This window comes from Littorina saxatilis, linkage group LG2 (genome assembly GCF_037325665.1).
Source record: "Littorina saxatilis isolate snail1 linkage group LG2, US_GU_Lsax_2.0, whole genome shotgun sequence".
In the NCBI taxonomy this organism is placed as follows: Eukaryota; Metazoa; Mollusca; class Gastropoda; order Littorinimorpha; family Littorinidae; genus Littorina; species Littorina saxatilis.
Window position 1 is genome coordinate 57378890 of NC_090246.1, and position 19787 is coordinate 57398676.

Sequence of the window (19787 nt, forward strand, 5' to 3'; positions counted from 1 at the left end):
AGTATGTACGTAAGTATGTACGACCAGACAAAGCTTAAGACCAACGTTTGAGGGCGGGAGAAAACCTAATTTCACAACCAACGATGTTTGATCAGTATACTGGAGAAGCGAAGCAGTGGAATTTAAAGAATTGGTTTTGAAATTATCGAAATTCTTGCACAAGGAATGGTCTCTAATATGAACTGTTTAGTTTCAGGCATCCTCATTGCTGGTTCCAGCCTTGTTACACGGCTGCAGTCACACCGGCATACACCAACCAGGAGGCACCTATGCGTTCCCCTCCCGTACACCCTTGTCGGCAAACCAGGCCTGCGCATCAAGGACGTGCTTGCGCTGCTACAGAGCAGCATTACAACAACCCACCCTGCTTATATTGTTCTCCATGTCGGTGCAAATGACATTGGCTCCCTTAACAGCTGGCAGTGGCACCACGCGGTGCGCGAACTAGTCGCTGTCCTTCACTCAAGGTACCTTGTCAGCAGGCTGATATTTTCAGACATGCTACCCAGAACAAACTGGCGAATTTTTTCAAAGACTGGAGCTGCTGAGGCTACTCGCAAGAGATACCAACGGGGCAAGCGGCACTATTATTGCCCACCCCATACTCGAAAAAGGCGGGAACTTTTTGGCGCCGGACGGTGTCCATCTTACTCGAGAAGGCCTGGACATCTTCGCAACAGACTTTGTGGGGGGGCTGACTTCAATCATATGCTAATTTCAGATTCCCATTGTTCCTTAACCTTCAGTAAGCTGTCGATACACTTGTAAAATTCACCGACTGTAAAGTTCATCTCTAAATAATCTAAGATTTCTTCAAACAAATTTGTCGTTTTCAGATCAAGTTTTTGACAGCGTACGAGGGTTGGGGCAGGGCACAGGGGTGGCGGAAACTGGCTCTTACCAAACTTTTGAGAAAATATGGAATAGCCAGTTTGATGGCATAAGTAGACATGGCTAATACAAGTAACTGTGGCTTACATAAAATGTAACAAAGGCTTTAGCCAAGAAATTCAATGTAGACACCTAAATACAAAGGTGTGGTTGCGCAAAGCGCACCAAATACCCAGGATTCTGGAATGCCCGAACGCCGATGTAAGCGGAGGTATGAACGGATACTGGGTCCCCTAGTTGTTAGCTACTGGATTAAAATCCCATCGAAGCTGTCATCACTCTTAAGTCAATTTCATTGGGTTGTTGCTGCATGCATGGAGTGGATGCAAGAACATTTCTCTGTCTGTCTGAAGCTGAAGTCTGGTCATAAAAGCAAAGCAATATCAAATCTGGAGGTTCAGACGCCAGGTACTGCATTGTTTATCATGACCACCAAATATCAAAAACATCATCCTAGAGAAGGAGTCAATATTGTAAAAAAAAATGTGTAGGAAATGTTGACACCTTTTTTAACATGTTTTTGATCAGATTAATTTTCTGCACATGCATAACAGTTAAAGCACTTAATGACAATTCCATGAAAAAGAGCATTCAATAGGGCCTTTTACAGCTGACCGCGCGCTGAGTCATTTCGAGTTACTCCCCTTGGGTACGGGCAAACTCGCTGTCGATACTGTTACTGGATACAGACGAGATGGCCTGCTGCAACTTGTAAAAACTGCACAGCAGTTGGAACTACCGATCGATCCGGATTTTACAAGACAGGACGTGCAAGAAAAACTTTCCGAAAAACTTCGACAGATCGGATTTCCACCACGCGATCCTTTTACATCCGAAGAAAAAAGTGACCCATCAAACGCACCCAGGATCGGTGTTGTTGACATCCTGAACTATCTGATTGAGAAAAAGAACGATTTCGACCAGAAGAAGGCGAAAACTTACAAATCCTTTGAAGATATATCGCCTTTTTTATGGCCATGTGCTCAACTTGAGATACATACATGTGCAGAAGTGGAAACGTTTTTCGTCTACACCGCGGAGGTAAAACCGACACAGAGGCAGACAACCTACCTGCACACTTCCTCATATAAACTGTGCATAATCGTCAGTGAAGATGGGGACATTCTGCTGGGATTTTGCCAGTGTCCGGGGGGGGGGGGGGGGGGGGGTGGCAAGTACTTACATTTCACAACATAGACATGTTATTATTCATATTGTTATTGTTAGTATTGTTACTCCTCACTGAAACCAAGCAAAGCAGGCTGTTCACCCTCAATAATGCTTTTACTGTATTAGTACTGTCACAGTATGTTTGCATGCATACATGCAAATATTAGTTAGCTTCCATGAAATATTGAATATATCCCCATTTCACAGCACTAGGATGGGATGTATGGCACTTTGAATCACTAACAGTAGCTTGCTCTGATTTCATTCATGATCAGGTACATTTGGTTTTTTTTAACCACACAAACACTTAGACAACAATTATTAGAGTATGAGTTTTTCCGCGTTTTGATTTTCATTTAAATCCAAGTCACAGCTTCTGTTTTATGATGAGTGATGTAGTTTGAAACACTTGGACAACAATTATCAGAGTATGAGTTTTTCCGCGTTTTGATTTTCATTTAAATCCAAGTCACAGCTTCTGTTTTATGATGAGTGATGTAGTTTGAAACACTTGGACAGCAATTATCAGAGTATGAGTTTTTCCGCGTTTTGATTTTCATTTAAATCCAAGTCACAGCTTCTGTTTTATGATGAGTGATGTAGTTTGAAACACTTGGACAACAATTATCAGAGTATGAGTTTTTCCGCGTTTTGATTTTCATTTAAATCCAAGTCACAGCTTCTGTTTTATGATGAGTGATGTAGTTTGAAACACTTGGACAACAATTATCAGAGTATGAGTTTTTCCGCGTTTTGATTTTCATTTAAATCCAAGTCACAGCTTCTGTTCAAGTTATGATGAGTGATGTAGTTTGAAACACTTGGACAACAATGTCAATTATCAGAGTATGAGTTTTTCCACTTTTTGATTTTCATTTAAATCCTCTCTGGAGTCACAGTTTCTGTTTTATGATGAGTGATGTAGTTTGAAGTGTTGGTATTACATTTTCACTGACAATCATTCTGTGCTGGTATTCCCATTTTCACCTGCAGGGTTATGAAATATATGGGGAGAAACTTGGTCAGTAAAATCATCTTCACGCGTGAACTGAAAATTGTCTCTGTTTAAAATTACAATGTATTTCGTGAACACACCTGGAGAATGCCCTTGCATGATTTAAAACTGCCTGCTGTGAATACTGTTGTCATACTATGAATTTTCTTTTGAGAAAAACAAAAGAATGAAAAGCTTTTAACTAGCTTGTGAATGAGCCTCTTACTTCTATGTGGGGCTAGGTGCTTTGAACTATTTTTGAGTCACTTGAGAAAAAGTGACTCTATGTAATCGGTCAGTGTTAGTCTGGCCGGCCGGACGGCCGGCCGGCCGTCCGTAGACACCACCTTAACGTTGGACTTTTCTCGGAAACTATCAAAGCGATCGGGCTCATATTTTGTTTAGTCGTGACCTCCAATGACCTCTACACTTTAACGATGGTTTCGTTGACCTTTGACCTTTTTCAAGGTCACAGGTCAGCGTCAAAGGAAAAATTAGACATTTTATATCTTTGACAAAGTTCATCGGATGTGATTGAAACTTTGTAGGATTATTCTTTACATCAAAGTATTTACATCTGTAGCCTTTTACGAACGTTATCAGAAAAACAAGGGAGATAACTAGCCTTTTCTGTTCGGCAACACACAACTTAACGTTGGGCTTTTCTCGGAAACTATAAAAGTGACCGGGCTCAAATTTTATGTGAACGTGACTCATTGTGTTGTGAATAGCAATTTCTTCCTGTCCATCTGATGCCTCATATAATATTCAGAACTGCGAAAGTGACTCGATCGAGCGTTTGCTCTTCTTGTTAATGCCTGAAAAGGATAGTGATGGAAATCACTAGTTTAATGTCAGGTGTGACAAGTCACATATATATATACTATTGATTGAACTATTTTTTTTATTAATCTGCAATTTTGTTACAACCTACTTTGTTTATTTGGTGACAAGCTAGTGAGAGGCACTTTTTAGTGCTTGAATAGTACTGTGATGCACATTATTTATCATTTCAGTCTAGTCGTACTCATGATTACAACCAATAGTTCTTGTGAGCTTGTACAGTTATGTGATGTCTCTCAAGTCTTTTTCCTTGAGGCAAACCATTTTTCCTTTGAACGACACATAGTTCAGTTTGACCATTTTTTTTCATTTTTGTGTTCTTGTTGTATGCAACTGCAAGCACCGAGCTGTCATGCTTTTTGTCTGATTTCAGACCATATTCTTTGGGCCATTTGTATGCTGAAGTAGTTTTGTTTTTCTGCCACTTCTGTTAGATTGTGTTTTTGCAGTGAGATTCATGTTCAAAATTTTAGACAAGATTAAAAGAATGATCCTGTTTCTTAAATGCCTTCGTGTTCATTGGTTTGTAGACTATGTGTCACTTGCTGTCTAGTTTTTCAATGAAATTGTTTTGCTAACTAGCTGCAGTATCACACTTTGGTTTATGGGGATATGAAAAAGCTACATTAAAACCATTTCTTCCTCTCTCAGCACATAAAGTCAAAGCATGGTACAATCGTTTTTGTTCCATTTATACTTATGAAGAAAAACAGCATGTCATTTTCAAGTGCCCCCCGACGAAGTGTTTTGTGCAAATGTAGGTGTCTTTGTTGACTTTTTCGATGTTGAACCTCTCGATCGTTCTTCCACATAGTTTAATCCATTTTCGGCACTTTTCTAAATCTCTAGAGGGTTTGGAAAACGGTACCCATCCAACACCGACCATGTGTGATCTCTCACGGTGTCTTAAATCACTTCCACACACGCCATAACAGCAATGTTTGTGCACCATCGTACAGCTCCACCATTCAAACAACGCGCAAAAGTGGCTGACTTTGCCCGAGGCACAGCGGGCCAAGGTCAAGGTCGCCTAGAATAGCCCAGGTGTAAAAGGCCCTATTTCACACAGATATACCAATTTTAATAAAGAAAATGGGCAATTACAATTATTTGTGATTTTATAACGATGTTGATCGATGATTTGGGTAGGTGTGCCCCCTTAACGACGTGTGTTAGCGTGCCCACCAATAGTAAGCTACACAAAGAATCAACATTTTCCTACAGTGGACCGACCAACAGTACGGAGATTTAATAAACGAAACGTCGGGACGTTTCGTTTTGAAGTTGTGGTAAACGTCATCATTTCGGGAGTCTCTCGCTGGAAAGGTGAAGGTCAACTGAAACGGAACGTGGAACGTCAAAACGCAGTCACGTTTTCCACCCCCAAAAAACGAACAATATTTCGTCAACTTTTGTGAGTATTTTTGCACACTAACAGTTTTATTTGTTGGCCATTTTATGCATTGCTAGATTCATCAACCCTTTCACAGTCTTTCAGCGCTGAGAATGTGTTCATTGGAGGTAGACAACTGTTGTGAACTGAAATATTTTGAAGGGTGCTGATCCTGGTACATTTATCCAACTTCATGGTGAAGAAAGCAAATGGCGAAGCAGAAGTAGGTCATCGCATCGAATTTTTATTCTGGCTTCGTATGTGATTTTGTATAAACAAAGTCTGTGTGATTTATTTGGACTGAAAATAATCAAAGTATGCCCGATTCTGGACCACCTCCTAGGGTTTTTTTTCCATTCTGATCGAGGACAGACGTGATAATTTCACTTGAAGATTTATCGCCCTTCCTTCATTCCGAAACGAAACGTGAATACATCTAAATCTTGTCTGGGGCCTATGCCGTCTCGTTTCACGTTCCGTTTCGCGGGGTGACTCATTCACCAAACGAAACGAGCTGCAAAACGAAACGTGCTGTCCTTGAATCTCCCTAGTATAGACATTGTCACGTTTGCCTTATTTGTCCCGCATTTGTCTACATTTAAAGGTCTCCAACATTTCTTTTCAGGACTGCAGTAAGCTAAAATAATACAACTTTTCTTAGACTGGACCGAACAACAGAAGGTGTCCGAGTCTAAAACTTGTCCCATGTCCCGCTTGCGTATACTTTTTAACTTTAAAGGGTGCAAGGGACAAAGATGCGAAAGGATTGCATGACAGCTGAATTTACATCATGGAATTGTCGCAGAAGCTCAGTGACGTCACGGACGCGGTAGTATCGTCATCAACCTTTAATGACGTCATCACTGCAGGGCTTGCCATGCTATGTGTGTGGTGTCATCTGATAAAACGCTGCAGCGGCGATAGGCACTGGTGGAGGCCGAGTTGGAGTCGCCGAAACAGGCAGCAGTTCTCGCTGCTTCTGTAATGTCCAGTCGATGGTTGGTCGGTTCGGCTGGCCCTGCAAAGTACAGACGAATAACATTACATATCTGAGGAGGAATACCCAATTGACAAGGAGATACAGACAGTAAAGTGTTTCCAAAGCAAATGTCTTGTCGATTTTTTTCGTGGATTGGTGGATTAGTTGGTAAATGGACTGATGAAGAATAAAACAAGAAAAGGAAAAAAGAAAGGATACTTATTAGAATGTTTACTCATAGACAAAATGAAACATATCGGATTGTTAATCTATCAGTGACTTGATGGATATAAATGGATGAAATCGTTTCTTAAGAATGTTAGGCATTAACACCATGTGTACTGATATTTATAGATACGACAAATTAAGAAGATATTCTCTTTATGAATCAGCACATCTCATCAACAACAACACACACACGACAAATTAAGAAAGTATTCTTTATGAATCAGCACATCTCATCAACAACAACACACAAACGACAAATTAAGAAAGTATTCTTTATGAATCAGCACATTTCATCAACAAAAAGACACAAACACAAATAAGAAACGAAGGAAAACATTTGCAGCTGACAAAATGATCATCAGTGGAAATTATAGGTAGAAAACAGATGTCCCCGTCCCCACAAGAAGTAGTCGGGCTGACGGCCTTTAATAAGAGAAAGGTACTCGTAGCGCAAGTAAAAAACCCTGAGAGAATCAGTGACTCGTGAAGGTTCATTTTAGAATTGACTTTGACAAATCATTAGCCGAGAGAGAATGAGCGTGTCGGTGACCTGGTTAGTTGCCGTTAGGCTGCTGACTCTCCATATAAGAGGAAGGTATTCGTAGCGCACGTACTATTAAGCTTGAAACTGAAAGATTCCGTGACTCGAAAAGCTTTTTAGAACTGACCCTGACAATCCTCAGCCAAGACGACAAATTAGGAAAATATTCTTTACGAATCAGCACATTTCATCAACAACAACACACAAACACATAGACAATGTTCGGATGTCAAAATGTAGTGTCCGCTCGATCGGACGACTTTTTTTCCCTTCGAAATCATGCAGGTCGGGGCTCAATGTGTTCACTGTGATGATTACCCATGCCTTTCTTTCAAAAAAGAAAAAAAAAGATTACCCATGCCTCGTGATTACGGCCTTCCAGCCGCGAGACCACACGACGTAAAGCTAGGCGAACTGCATGTAGTAAGCTTATCCGACGGCGATCTCCTCCTCGCGCGCGCTGTATTGCGCAAAGATAGATGTGGCTAACGGTTACATTTACGTTAACCACGAGTGGCTTAAAGTCCGTATTCCAATTCTAACAGTCACTGACCTGCCCCATCTTCATGTGGTTTAAGCTGTGTCACAGTGTTAGGTCCGGGATCGGGGGGATCATCGCGCTCTCCTCTGGCAGCCGCACCTCGCTCTGTCGCGTTCCCACCTGTTCCCCCCACTGAAAATGCATTATCAGATCACTTCGGTAATTGCCACAGTTCACCAAGTTACTTATTTGACCAACCATGACTGATTTTAGTCACATTTGTGTGCATTAGGTGACTTATATAACCAACCACAACTGATTTTCAGTTATAGCGGTCAGGTCAAGATCTGTTTTGTAAATCGGAATAAAATTAATCAAGTTAAAACTAACATTTTGAAATTCATAATATCAGGCTGCGTTTCTCTAAGGAATGACACTGTCGTACTTTTAAATAATACGGTTTACCATGGAAAATATACTGTAAAGGAAATTCTTTGTAACCAGCGCAGCCACAATTCAATTCAATTAACATATGAATCATACATTCAAAACATACATGTATAACAAACACACACGTACACACACACACACACACACACACATACACACACATACACACACACATACACACACACACATACACACACATCCACACTCACACACACACACACATACACACACACACACATACACACACACATACACACATCCACACTCACACACACACACATACACACACATCCACACTCACACATAAAATACGCACGCACACATAACCACCTACACCTACCTACACATTTGTCCAGTATCAATTATAAAACCAAATATAAAAATGTCTCAATCAATTTAAAATTCAACTGATACATGGATGGGGTTTGGGAAAAATAGCATCAGGCTTCCTTGAAATTTAAGCATAAAATGTCGGCATGCTACTCTGACGGTACCTTCAGATTTTAGTTTAATCGCAAAATGAACCAGTAATAAAACCTTTATCCCTAATGTGCTGACTGTCAGCAAATGATTAAACATTTCTCGGAAATTCTATCAATACAAATCTGATTTGCTAAGAGTCAGCTTATTATAAATGACTTTTCCTCCTAAATCGGCGTATTGCTGTCTAAATGGTGGATTGAAAACGGCAATACACGTTAAAAACAAAATTTGTGCACAAAAAAAAAACTAAACAAAAATGACAAACGTGGGAGTCTTAGCCCATGGGCGAAGAACAAAAAGAAGAAGAACAAGAAGAAGAAATAACTCAAATGAACCATGCTTCAAAAGTAACGAGAGAAGATGATGACCACGACGGCGAAATGATGGACGAGAGAGAGGAGGTAAGGGGCAAATTATACCTGCGCAGAGTCAGCGGCACAGCCGACGCACTGCAGATTATTGAGGTGATTCTTTTTACATTTAGTCAAGTTTTGACTAAATGTTTTAACATAGAGGGGGGAATCGAGACGAGGGTCGTGGTGTATATGTGTTTGTGTGTGTCTGTGTGTGTGTGTAGAGCGATTCAGACTAAACTACTTGGCCGATCTTTATGAAATTTTACATGAGAGTTCCTGGGTATGATATCCCCGGAACATTTTTCTTTTTTTCGATAAATACCTTTGATGACGTCATATCCGGCTTTTTGTAAAAGTTGAGGCGGCACTGTCACACCCTCAATTTTCAATTAAATTTATTGAAATTTTGGCAAAGCAATCTTCAACGAAGGCCGGGGTTTGGTATTGCATTTCAGCTTGGTGGCTTAAAAACTAATGAGTGAGTTTGGTCATTAAAAATCGAAAACTTGTAATTAAAATTATTTTTTTATTAAACGATCCAAAAACAATTTCATCTTATTTTTCGTCATTTTCTGATTCCAAAAACATATACATTTGTTATATTTGGATTAAAAACAAGCTCTGAAAATAAAAAATTAAAAAATTATGATCAAAATTAAATTTCTGAAATCGTTTTAAAAACTATTTCTTCTTATTCCTTGTCGGTTCCTGATTCCAAAAACATATAGATATGATATGTTTGGATTAAAAACACGCTCAGAAAGTTAAAACGAAGAGAGGTACAGTAAAGCGTGCTATGAAGCACAGCGCAATCGCTACCGCGCCAAACAGGCTCGTCACTTTCACTGCGTTTTGCACTAGCGGCGGACTACGTTCAGTTTCATTCTGTGAGTTCCACAGCTTGACTAAATGTAGTACTTTCGCCTTACGCGACTTGTTTTTTTTCCCAGCCCGCTACACCTTGCGTGAAACGAATACAGGCCAAGTACTCGTCATAATCCCTATCGCAGGATGTAGTGTCGTGGCGACAGCGCAGATGTATTTTGCCCTTAAGTGATCTTGGGAAAATAGGTAACTCTCAGTGTTTGTCATCGTTACTAACCCCCAGGCCTGTCAATTATTACTGTTTCTGCGTCGAGACACTGAATTTTATGTGGTTCATCTTGAGACACAATAGCCTCGCTGAACTTTGCCAATGTTTTCTCATTCTCGCATGATCTTTTTCGCTGTTAGGAATTGTCGATGAACTAAGAACTGTATAGTTAAGTTATTTGCAAAAACTGTGGTAACAAGAAAACAGAAACTCATAAACTTGGTATCCGTCATTCTGAAAAGCCCCTTGAATATCATCGATTCTAATAAAGAATCCGATTGCAAATCTCTAGATTCTTCCATGCACACACACACAAAGGTACAGCCAATGGCAATGGACATTTTGCTACAAAACATTCGATTAATGTTTTCAGAAAGAGAGGCAGATATTCGATCGTAAACCCTTTAGCCGCCTCACTGGATGTTATAAATTGTGTGGCTTCAGCGCAGCGGCTGTGATGTACACTATCTTTTAACAGAATCTCATTTCTCAGTACCTCTCTAGCTTCGACTTGTGAGCATCAACCGAATAATGAAGGGGAAACTGAACAAGCCTGTAAATAACGGCGTCGCTTCCTCCTTTTACACACTTTCTACATTATGACTCAGGGACGTTGCTCGGCTTTTCTTTCTTGGGCACATTTGCTAAAGCAACCGTAAAAGATTCTGTAATTGTCGGAAGTCCGTGGCGTCATATTTCCCCTCTCGTGAAAAAGCTGTCCATTTGTCACAAAATTACGGCAGAGTTTTCGATGACTGATTGTATTGACAGGGATCGCGCTAGCTTTTAAAAAAACGCGTAAGTCATACGCAACGAAACGAAAAAAAACGCGTCACGGACCAATATTTTTGCGTACTACGAAAATTTGTACAGACACAAACAAAACACGCACGAAAGACTTAAAGACACTCCTTACCTAAATACGGCGAGTTTTCCTGTCGAACTCCGCGCACGCCTGTCGAATAACACCCCTGCTGTCTCCAACCTTCGGGCCTTGCGAGTTTGTTTCCCGCTCTAATACGACTAGACACACTTTCCGCCTTTTGGAAGCGCGAGATGGGAGAGCAGCTAATGTCTGTTTCATTATCCGACAAGACATTATCTGGTAATACCCTCGTTACGTTCGTTTGCGATACTTCGATGCAAAAAGAAACGGACGCGCAGATTTCATGTGTGTCGTCACTTCTCGAGCCCTATAGTCAGTTTCAGGATCGGGTGATTATTAAGTCAGAGCAAAAGCGCTGCGTGAAGACAAGAAAAAGTTACAATATTTTTGCGTATGGCTTACGCGGCGCGGCGAAAAAAACGCGTCAGCTTCTTTTAAAATGCGTCAAATACGCAAAAATCGTGCGTAAACGCGATCCCTGTATTGATTGTATCTATTGTTCAAAATGCCCCCAGGGGTTATGGACTAATAAAACTTGAAACTGACTTGAAAAATTTGAAATAAGCCTGTTAGAGCGTTTTGCTGATTGCCGCCACCTAACGACACCCCTGTTAAATAGAGTGTGGGACATCGATGATCCAGCTCTAATTCAATGATAATAATAATAATATCTATCCGACAGTGGTATTTTGTTCCCTCGCGTTGCTGGAAGTGTCGATTTACAATCCTGTTTGGGTTATCAGATCTGTGAATTTCCGATCATGAGTGTATGGGGTGTACAACCAGAACTCAATTCAGAAAATCCTCCAAACTCAGTCACACCCCCACCCCCCCCCCCTCCTCAATCTCCACCCCACGACCACCCACGTAGGGGACCACACACCCCGTTCCCCTTAAAAAATAAACAAGTCGCGTAAGGCGAAATTACTACATTTAATCAAGCTGTCGAACTCACGGAATGAAACTGAACGCACTGTATTTTTTTCACCAAGACAGTACAGCTTCGTCAATCCCCGCGAGAAGGAAATCGCTCACCTCCCACGTGCAAAACGCAGTGATATGCACACGCCAGAATAGCGCGGTAGAGTATTGTGCTCAGCAGGAAAGCGCGCTTTTCTGTATTCGTGTTAACTTTCTGAGCTTTTTTTGAATACAACCTATCATATCTATATGTTTTTTGAATCAGGAAACAATAAAGAATAAGATGAAATCATTTTTGGATCGATTTCTTAAATTTTAATCGTAAGACTAATTAATCTATTTTCGTTAATTGTGATCACATTTTAAGAGTAAACATGACATATGTATATATTTTTAGATTCAGAATGTCATGAAGAATACGATGCAATCAATTTTAAATCTGTTTGCGAAAAATCGATTTCAATGACAACTTTAATGAGCAAACTCATTAATTAATTTGTAAGCCTCCAAGCTGAAATGCAATACCAAAGTCCGGGCGTCGTCGAAGACTACTTGACCAAAATTTCAACCAATTTGGTTTAAAAATGAGAGCGTGACAGTGCCGCCTCAACTTTCACAAAAAGCCGGATATGACGTCATCAAAGACATTTATCAAAAAAATGAAAAAAATGTCTGGGGATATCATACCCAGGAACTCCCATGTAAAATTTCATGAAGATCGGTCTAGTAGTTTTCTCTAAATCGCTCTACACACACACACACACACACACACACACACACACACACACACACACACACACACACACACACACACACACACACACACACACACACACACACATACACCACACCCTCGTCTCGATTCCCCCCTCTACGTTAAAACATTTAGTCAAAACTTGACTAAATGTAAAAAGCAAACGGAAAAAACGGGCAGAGAGAGTTATCTGCCCCAAGATAAAAAGCTGACAATGGCAGCCCCCTTACACTCGGAGCAAAATACAAACTTTGTCACCCAGAACTGAAAGACGTTTTCCGGAAATGACTCTGTCAGGTTCCTTTATTCCCTGTGGAAACGTAGCATTCCTTTAAGCTTAGGGAAGGACGTAAATCACTAAATGTACTGCTAGCGTCCCAGTGCACGATGAGCTCGGATGTGCATATGTTCCAAAGTCATCGTATCGAGCGGACACTGTCAAGGTGCAGCTTCCACTCGATGTACATGTATATAAAGAATCTTTCTTTGGAAAATATGCAAATCGGAGCACAGGGTACTATGCAATGCAATCGACGTGTTCACATTCTCGTCTAACCATCAAGAAATACAAGAGCGCATAAAATAACTGACAAACGCATGTTTGAACATTAGATATCCGGGACAGTTTGCGTTTCTTCCCGATTTATTCCATTTTACTTATTTTCATTTATTTTCTTGTATTTTCTTTTATTTATCTATTTATTTTATTTTGTGTTTCTTCTACCATTCAAGTACCCCAATGGGGTTTCCTGAAATACATCCTTTGTCTTGCTGTCAATTCTGACGTTGCCACACATGCGTTGCCATACGCGAAACTCAAAAAGAGGGCAAACAGTCACTTAATTAAGTCAGGACTGAAAATCCCTAAATTATAAACTAAATTAGATGTTTTACCTGGATGCACTTTGTTGTTCTTTCTGGCCATAATGCAGTGGAGCAGATCTCTGAAGCCACGCCTGAAGTTGTCGTTGAACCCGCCGTACAGGATGGGGTTGAGGGCGCTGTTGAGGTACGCCACGTACAGCGCTACGTACTTCACCGTGTTCACGTACAGCGGCACCTGTCAAACACCGCATCAACAATAATGGTTTTGTCTTGGTGAGAATCGATTGCCAGACTGGCGAGTGAAAGAGGTTGTTGTTTGTTGCACTGAAAAATATGTGTGGGCACCAGCGTGTTTTGCGACTTCTGTCTTGTGTGTGGCGCACGTTATATGTCAAAGCAGCACCGCCCTGCGGATATGGCCCTTCGTGGTCGGCTGGGCGTTAAACAAAACAAGCAAGCAAGCAAACCAGCGTGTTTCAGTTTGTGCGTTTTTCCTACTCCTGCTACTCGTACTTATGTATGTGTGTATGTGCGCGCGCGCACGCGTCAGTGTGTGTGTGTGTGTGTGTGTGTGTGTGTGTGTGTGTGTGTATGTGTGTGTGTGTGTGTGTGTGTGTGCGCTGGTGCGTGCGTGCGTGCGTACGTGTGTGCGGCGTGTGGTGTGTGTGTATGTGTGTATGTGTGTGGTGTGTGTATGTGTGCGCGTGTGTGTGTGTGTGTGAGCGTGCGTGCGTGCGTGCGTGCGTGCGTGCGTGCGTGTGTGTGTGGTGTGTGTGTGCACATACGCAAGCATGTGTTTGTATATCTGTATGTCCATCCGTCTGTGTAAGTGTGGCTGAATTTTGTTGAAGTGTGCGCAATTAGTGCTTGCGTCAAAGCGTACATCTGTCGGTCGGACTGCTGTCCGTCAGTCAAGATCATGTGTCTCTGTGTGTTCATGTGCCTGCTTCTACAAAGAAACTCAACCTGCCGGTGTATCTGTTTATATATTCAAGTCTACCTGTGATCGTACCTGGTCGTAAGGCCTGAAAAGATCGTACACCAGCATAAACTGCTGCGGTGTCCAGCACAGCACAAAACAGACCAGCACTGCCACCAGCATCCTGATCACCTGGTGTCCAAAATAAATAAATAAATAAATAAATACATGCATAAATGCATACACACATACATACATAAATACATACATAAATAAACAAACAAACAAACAATCAAACAAATAAATAAATAAATGCAAATCATCATCATCATATCATCATCATCATCACCATCCTCATCATCATCATAGTCATCATCATCATTATCATCATCATAAACACTTTTTATTTTTTTTAAAAAGCAAACAGGATATTGTATTATCTTCACTCGAGTCCTTGAGTAGAACTTAGATTGTTAAAAAAACAAAAAACGGTTTTAAGTTCTGTCTGCCGACAAACTGATGGATGTTTTTAAGTCACTAAAGAGAAGTCCTCACAAACTATTGCTAATCAAGCCATGAGCTATCGAGGATTCAGGCTGGTTGCTAGGTGAGTAACCTGTGGTTGCTTGTTGAGTATCCATTCCTTATCCTTAAATCTTAAACCTGATTATTGCGAATAAACACCCTTTCTAGTTTACAGATGGAAAGAAGCTGAGAGTTTAATACATTATAAATACCTTTCTCTTTGCTTTCTCCTGTGCGGAGATGGTGGAGTTGATGAGAATGCCGGGGATCTTCCTGGTGATGAGAGTGACGCTGATGACGCTGTACGCCACAATCATGATGAACACGGGCACAAAGTACATGACGATGCCCTCTATACTGTAGTACACGATCTGCAATAGATACAAATAAATGTAAGAACGATCATGATGAACACGGGCACACAGTACATCACGATGCCCTCTACACTGCAGTACACGATCTGCAATAGATAAAAGTAAATGTTAGAACGATCATGATGAACACGGGCACACAGTACATCACGATGCCCTCTATACTGTAGTACACGATCTGCAATAGATACAAGTAAATGTAAGAACGATCATGATGAACACGGGCACACAGTACATGACGATGCCCTCTATACTGTAGTACACGATCTGTCACAGACACAATAGAACCTTAAAGCAGAATGTTAACAAAAAACAATTAATCAAATTTTAATAAAACATAATAAAATTGAATCAAGGTAAAACCAACTTAAATTAAATTAAACTAAATCAAACCAAACCAGACCAAATAAAAATAAAATAAAAAACATTAAAAAAAACATTGACAGAACCGTATAAGGCTGCTGCACAATTCTTGACAGAAAAAGACATTGTCTGTCGCGTACACCTTTCCAGGTACCAAGGTGTTACAGTCCTCATCTCGTGACTGTCTTTCCAGCGCTGTTTGCACAACAGTCTTCCGTTCTTTTCCAATCACCTACATTCATCACAACACCATACCATGTCAGTTCCTTCTCCCATACAATAACATACGTCGCTAGGCTCCCAGGTGTTAAAATCGTGAACTTTAAATACCTGGGGTCACTCTTCAGTGCACCAGAATGTAATTGTGTCCAACGTTCTTGTGATGATGACACGTGTGTCTAACGCAGAAATCAATGGAAGGCTTTCTCCTCACCCCCCCCCCCCCTTATCCATACAGAAGAACCCCCTTTTAAGACCTCAAAAAATTTCTTAAATCGTAAGTCTTAAAAGAGGGGGGGGGGTCTTCAAATGGAGGCAGATTAACAGAGGTTATGAACAGAAAATCTGAAAAAAACACAAGGTCTTAACTGAAAAGCGGTGAGTCTTAAAATAGAGACAGATTAACAGAGGTTATGAACAGAAAATCAACACAAAAAAACAAGGACTTAAAAGGAGGAAGTCTTAAATTGGGAGGGGGGTCGTAAAAGGGGGGTTCCACTGTACCACATACCTTGCCAGGTTCCCAGGTGTTACAATCCTCATCCTTGTACACCTGGGGCCACTCTTCAGCGCACCACACCTCGTGCCTGTCCTTCCAGCGCTGCTGGTACATGTGCCTGACGAAGAGGTGGGGCGAGGCCACGGCCAGTGCAGTCAGCCAGGTGACAGTGATGATCACCACGCACGTGCACCCCGTCCAGCGAGCTCTCAAGGGAAACACGATGGCCGTGAAGCGCTCCACGGAGATGGCTGTCAGTGTCAGCACGCTGGATGTTACTGCCACCACTGAGAGAAAGACATTTGAGCTTGTACTTATAGATTGGATTGGTCAAAATATTTGAGTATTTGTTAAAAACACGGGATGATTTTTTTCTGTATCTCAAATCGCTGGAGTCTTTTCATTCCTACCACAGGTGAGTGATCTTACTTCTGATGAATGCACTTCTGTTCCTACTGAATCGCTGTGTTGTAATACCAGACGGCGATCTAGAGAGAGAGGGAGAGAGATTGAGAGAGACAGAGAGAGACAGAGAAAGAGACAGAGAAAGAGACAGAGACAAACAGAGATAGAGACATAGAGAGACACAGAGACACAGAGAGGGGGGCAGAAACAAAGACAGACAGGGACAGAGAGACACACACACACAGAGACAGAGATAGAAAGAGAAACTAGACAGAGAGAGAGACATGAACAGTCAAACAGGCAGACAAACAGACAGAGAGACAGGCAGACAGAGAGACAAACAGACAGGGCGAGCTCTTCTTTAATATAAGTTGTGCTCAAATGTACCTGGTGTCTTTTAATCTATTGCACTATATCATCACCGTCGAAGGTAAGCATAAACAAAACAGCCATATTCTCAACGCAAAAAAAACGAGAGAAAAAAACTTGCATTAGAGTTAAACGATCTATTTCCCGCTGACCTTGACAGAAGGTGTTGACCTTGCAGACGACGGGACCAAACGGCCACTCGGGGGTGATGCTGTTGCCCAGGTGGACCCACATGCACATGACGGCCACCATGACGTCTGACACCGCCTGGTTCAGCAGCAGGATGTTGGTGGTCGACCTCATCCGCTTGTTGACGCAGATCACCAGGATCACCAGCGTGTTCCCGCACAGGCTGAGGAGAAAGGCAAGAACGTAGAAGACGATCTTCAGGCCTATCTCCCACGGCGGGAGGTCGGGAGGTTGCGAGGGGGCCTCGAAGTTCTGAAAGATGCTGAGATCCGCTGGATTTTGATGTGCGATCTCCCCCACCAAACAGTGAGTCGCTTCTGTGGTGGTGGTGGTGGTGGTGAAGGTCGTGTTCAAGGTCATGTTGGGGGTCGAGGTCAATGTCAATGCTTGGTTAAAGGTGAAGGTCATAATTATGAGTATTTTGGGAAGATCTGTGGTTTTTTTATGTCGCTTGGGGTTTTGTTTATCTCTTATAACTTTAAAAAAAATATATATATATATATATATATATATATATATATATATATATATATATATATTTGAAAGAAGGTTTTGTTTGAAGTTCGAAATGTTCTTTCGGCAAATAATGTCAGCATCTTTTCTCCTTTTTGTTTGCACAATCCTCTCACGTTGACATGTTTAAATCACATATACAGTGATGGCGCCCGTTAAGGTCACATTTATTGGCCCAGTAACGCGACATTTCCGGGGTAAATCTGAAGTTCACAAAGTCCCAAGTTGCAGCATCAATGTTGTTATCAGTCAAAGAACTTAGAAATAACAAAACATGCACACGGCATTCACCTTGAGAAATGCATACGTCTGTGAATATTTGCACTGCATTGTACAAGTAGGTGGACGTGCGCCTACTAGTGAATGTTTCATTTGGTCCATAATTAAGCGTTCCGATCACGAATCGTATAACCATTCTTGTTTGTTTGTTTTCTTGTTTTTATTCTGTATAACGTTCGCTTAAACATGCAGGAAGGGAATGTTCCATACAAGTGAACCAGGTCAATTTTACATTCTACTGGCATGATGTAAACAAAGTCAAGATAAGATAAATCTACTGACGTCAATGACGAGTTCTTATCTGAACTGACACACCTTTCCCCCCACAGAATCAGTATGTCATAGAACGATTTCTGATGGAACAAGAGTATTAAGTGGACTGATGGCATACAGAAAACTCATGTGAATTGTTCGATAGTAACTTTTAGTCCATGAAGTGTTCCGGGCGTACATACACGTACGTTTCGAGATGTAACCACCCATGACATACCTAAGAAATGTTTAGTTCATCCAGGTTTCTGGCCACATACGACTGACCGGGTGTAAGCAAAAACTCGCAGTGCACCTGCGAACTAAACAATGTCGAATATTCAACAGGACTCTGCAGAATTCATCGTTCAGTTTGTCGATTAAGCAGATAAGGTGAAAAACTTGTTGATGTACTCACATATAGACACCATCGACAACGACCTTGTTTTCTGCAGGAAACGGTAAAACTCGTCGTCGGTGATACTCTGGAATGATATGCCACTAGCAATTGCTTTCAATAGAAAACTCCTCGCAGGCATGTACACACACAGTAATCACCGGACAGCACTGTCGTGGAATTGACAGACTTGACTGATCGTGTGGCCTCTGGTGCTATTGGCCCATTTAGCTCCGTTTCTGCGATAACCTGCTACCATTGCTGATGTCATCATGACGTCATTCGGAACGACGAGGACAAGGTACGATGGCCATATCTCGTGCAGCAAGGGTAAATCTGTAAAGTCAGGTGGCATTTTCATGAAGGTGAGGGGTTTTTGAGAATGCATTTGAGTTCCCAGATAAAGGCTGGGAAAAGGGTTCTGTGTTAGCTTACACTCTGCTGCCTGCGCCTTTTATGTTTGATGATTTGAGATTTGTTTTCGTTTTTTTCTTCTCTTAATGTAATTAATCCCTATAAACCGTGTCTCTAGCTAAAACTGAATTGTACTCGTTTATTGCAAAATACTTTGCAATGTTTTAACTCAGAAAGCATAAAGATTTTAGTAGTTAATGATCCCTCTTGCCACATAGTAAATCATTACCAAACTTACCTAAAACCTTGGGCCTGGTTCTAAGGAACCAACGCTGTCTCTGTACGTTGCATACTATAGGTCTACTATACCTGTTTCCAGGTCTTAGGTTGCGTTCCAGAGGAAGTGAGAGAAATGGTCTGCTTATGCGTAGTTTTAGTTGGCTACAATCTTTTTTCTTTGCTTTTTGTTGTTGTTGCTATTATTTGGTTGCTTTTCTTCTCTTTTTTTTGTTGTTGCGCTTCCTTGCTTTGAATTTGCCTTTTTGTTTTGTATTTTAAAATCAACTACGTTTTGCCCAAACCTTTACTCTGCTCCGATTAGGATGTTCATGCTTTCCCAAAGTTACACTGAAAATTAGGTTTTCTCGAATGGCTGGTAATTGCAGACGACAACCAATGCACGGTTGACCTCTCTCGCGTTCAAGACCAATATTTCCTCCACTTTTGCTCACATATAACTTGTTGATCTTAAAGTTGTTCGCAATCTTCGCCTATCCTATAATTCTATAAATACATTATCGAAAGATAATACAATGGTATTACGGGGAATGGAAACGTTTCTTTCTGTC

General features: G+C 41.2%; 1 protein-coding gene and 1 long non-coding RNA gene across 2 annotated transcripts; both read right to left on the reverse strand.

The window, feature by feature from the left end:
• Window positions 1-4058: 4058 nt before the first annotated feature.
• LOC138959342 (uncharacterized) lies at window positions 4059-7724 on the reverse strand. The gene is made up of 2 exons (XR_011453696.1): window positions 7593-7724; window positions 4059-6309 (listed from the first exon to the last, which is right to left on the reverse strand). It is a non-coding gene; the product is annotated as an uncharacterized lncRNA (long non-coding RNA).
• A 5032-nt stretch (window positions 7725-12756) lies between these two features.
• On the reverse strand, window positions 12757-17603 carry LOC138953590 (neuropeptide FF receptor 2-like). Its single transcript, XM_070325446.1, has 6 exons — window positions 17111-17603; window positions 16197-16471; window positions 14945-15103; window positions 14301-14399; window positions 13358-13523; window positions 12757-12773 (listed from the first exon to the last, which is right to left on the reverse strand). Exons 1-6 carry the CDS (start codon window positions 17553-17555, stop codon window positions 12757-12759), a joined length of 1161 nt encoding a protein of 386 aa, XP_070181547.1. The 5' UTR covers window positions 17556-17603.
• Window positions 17604-19787: the final 2184 nt, after the last annotated feature.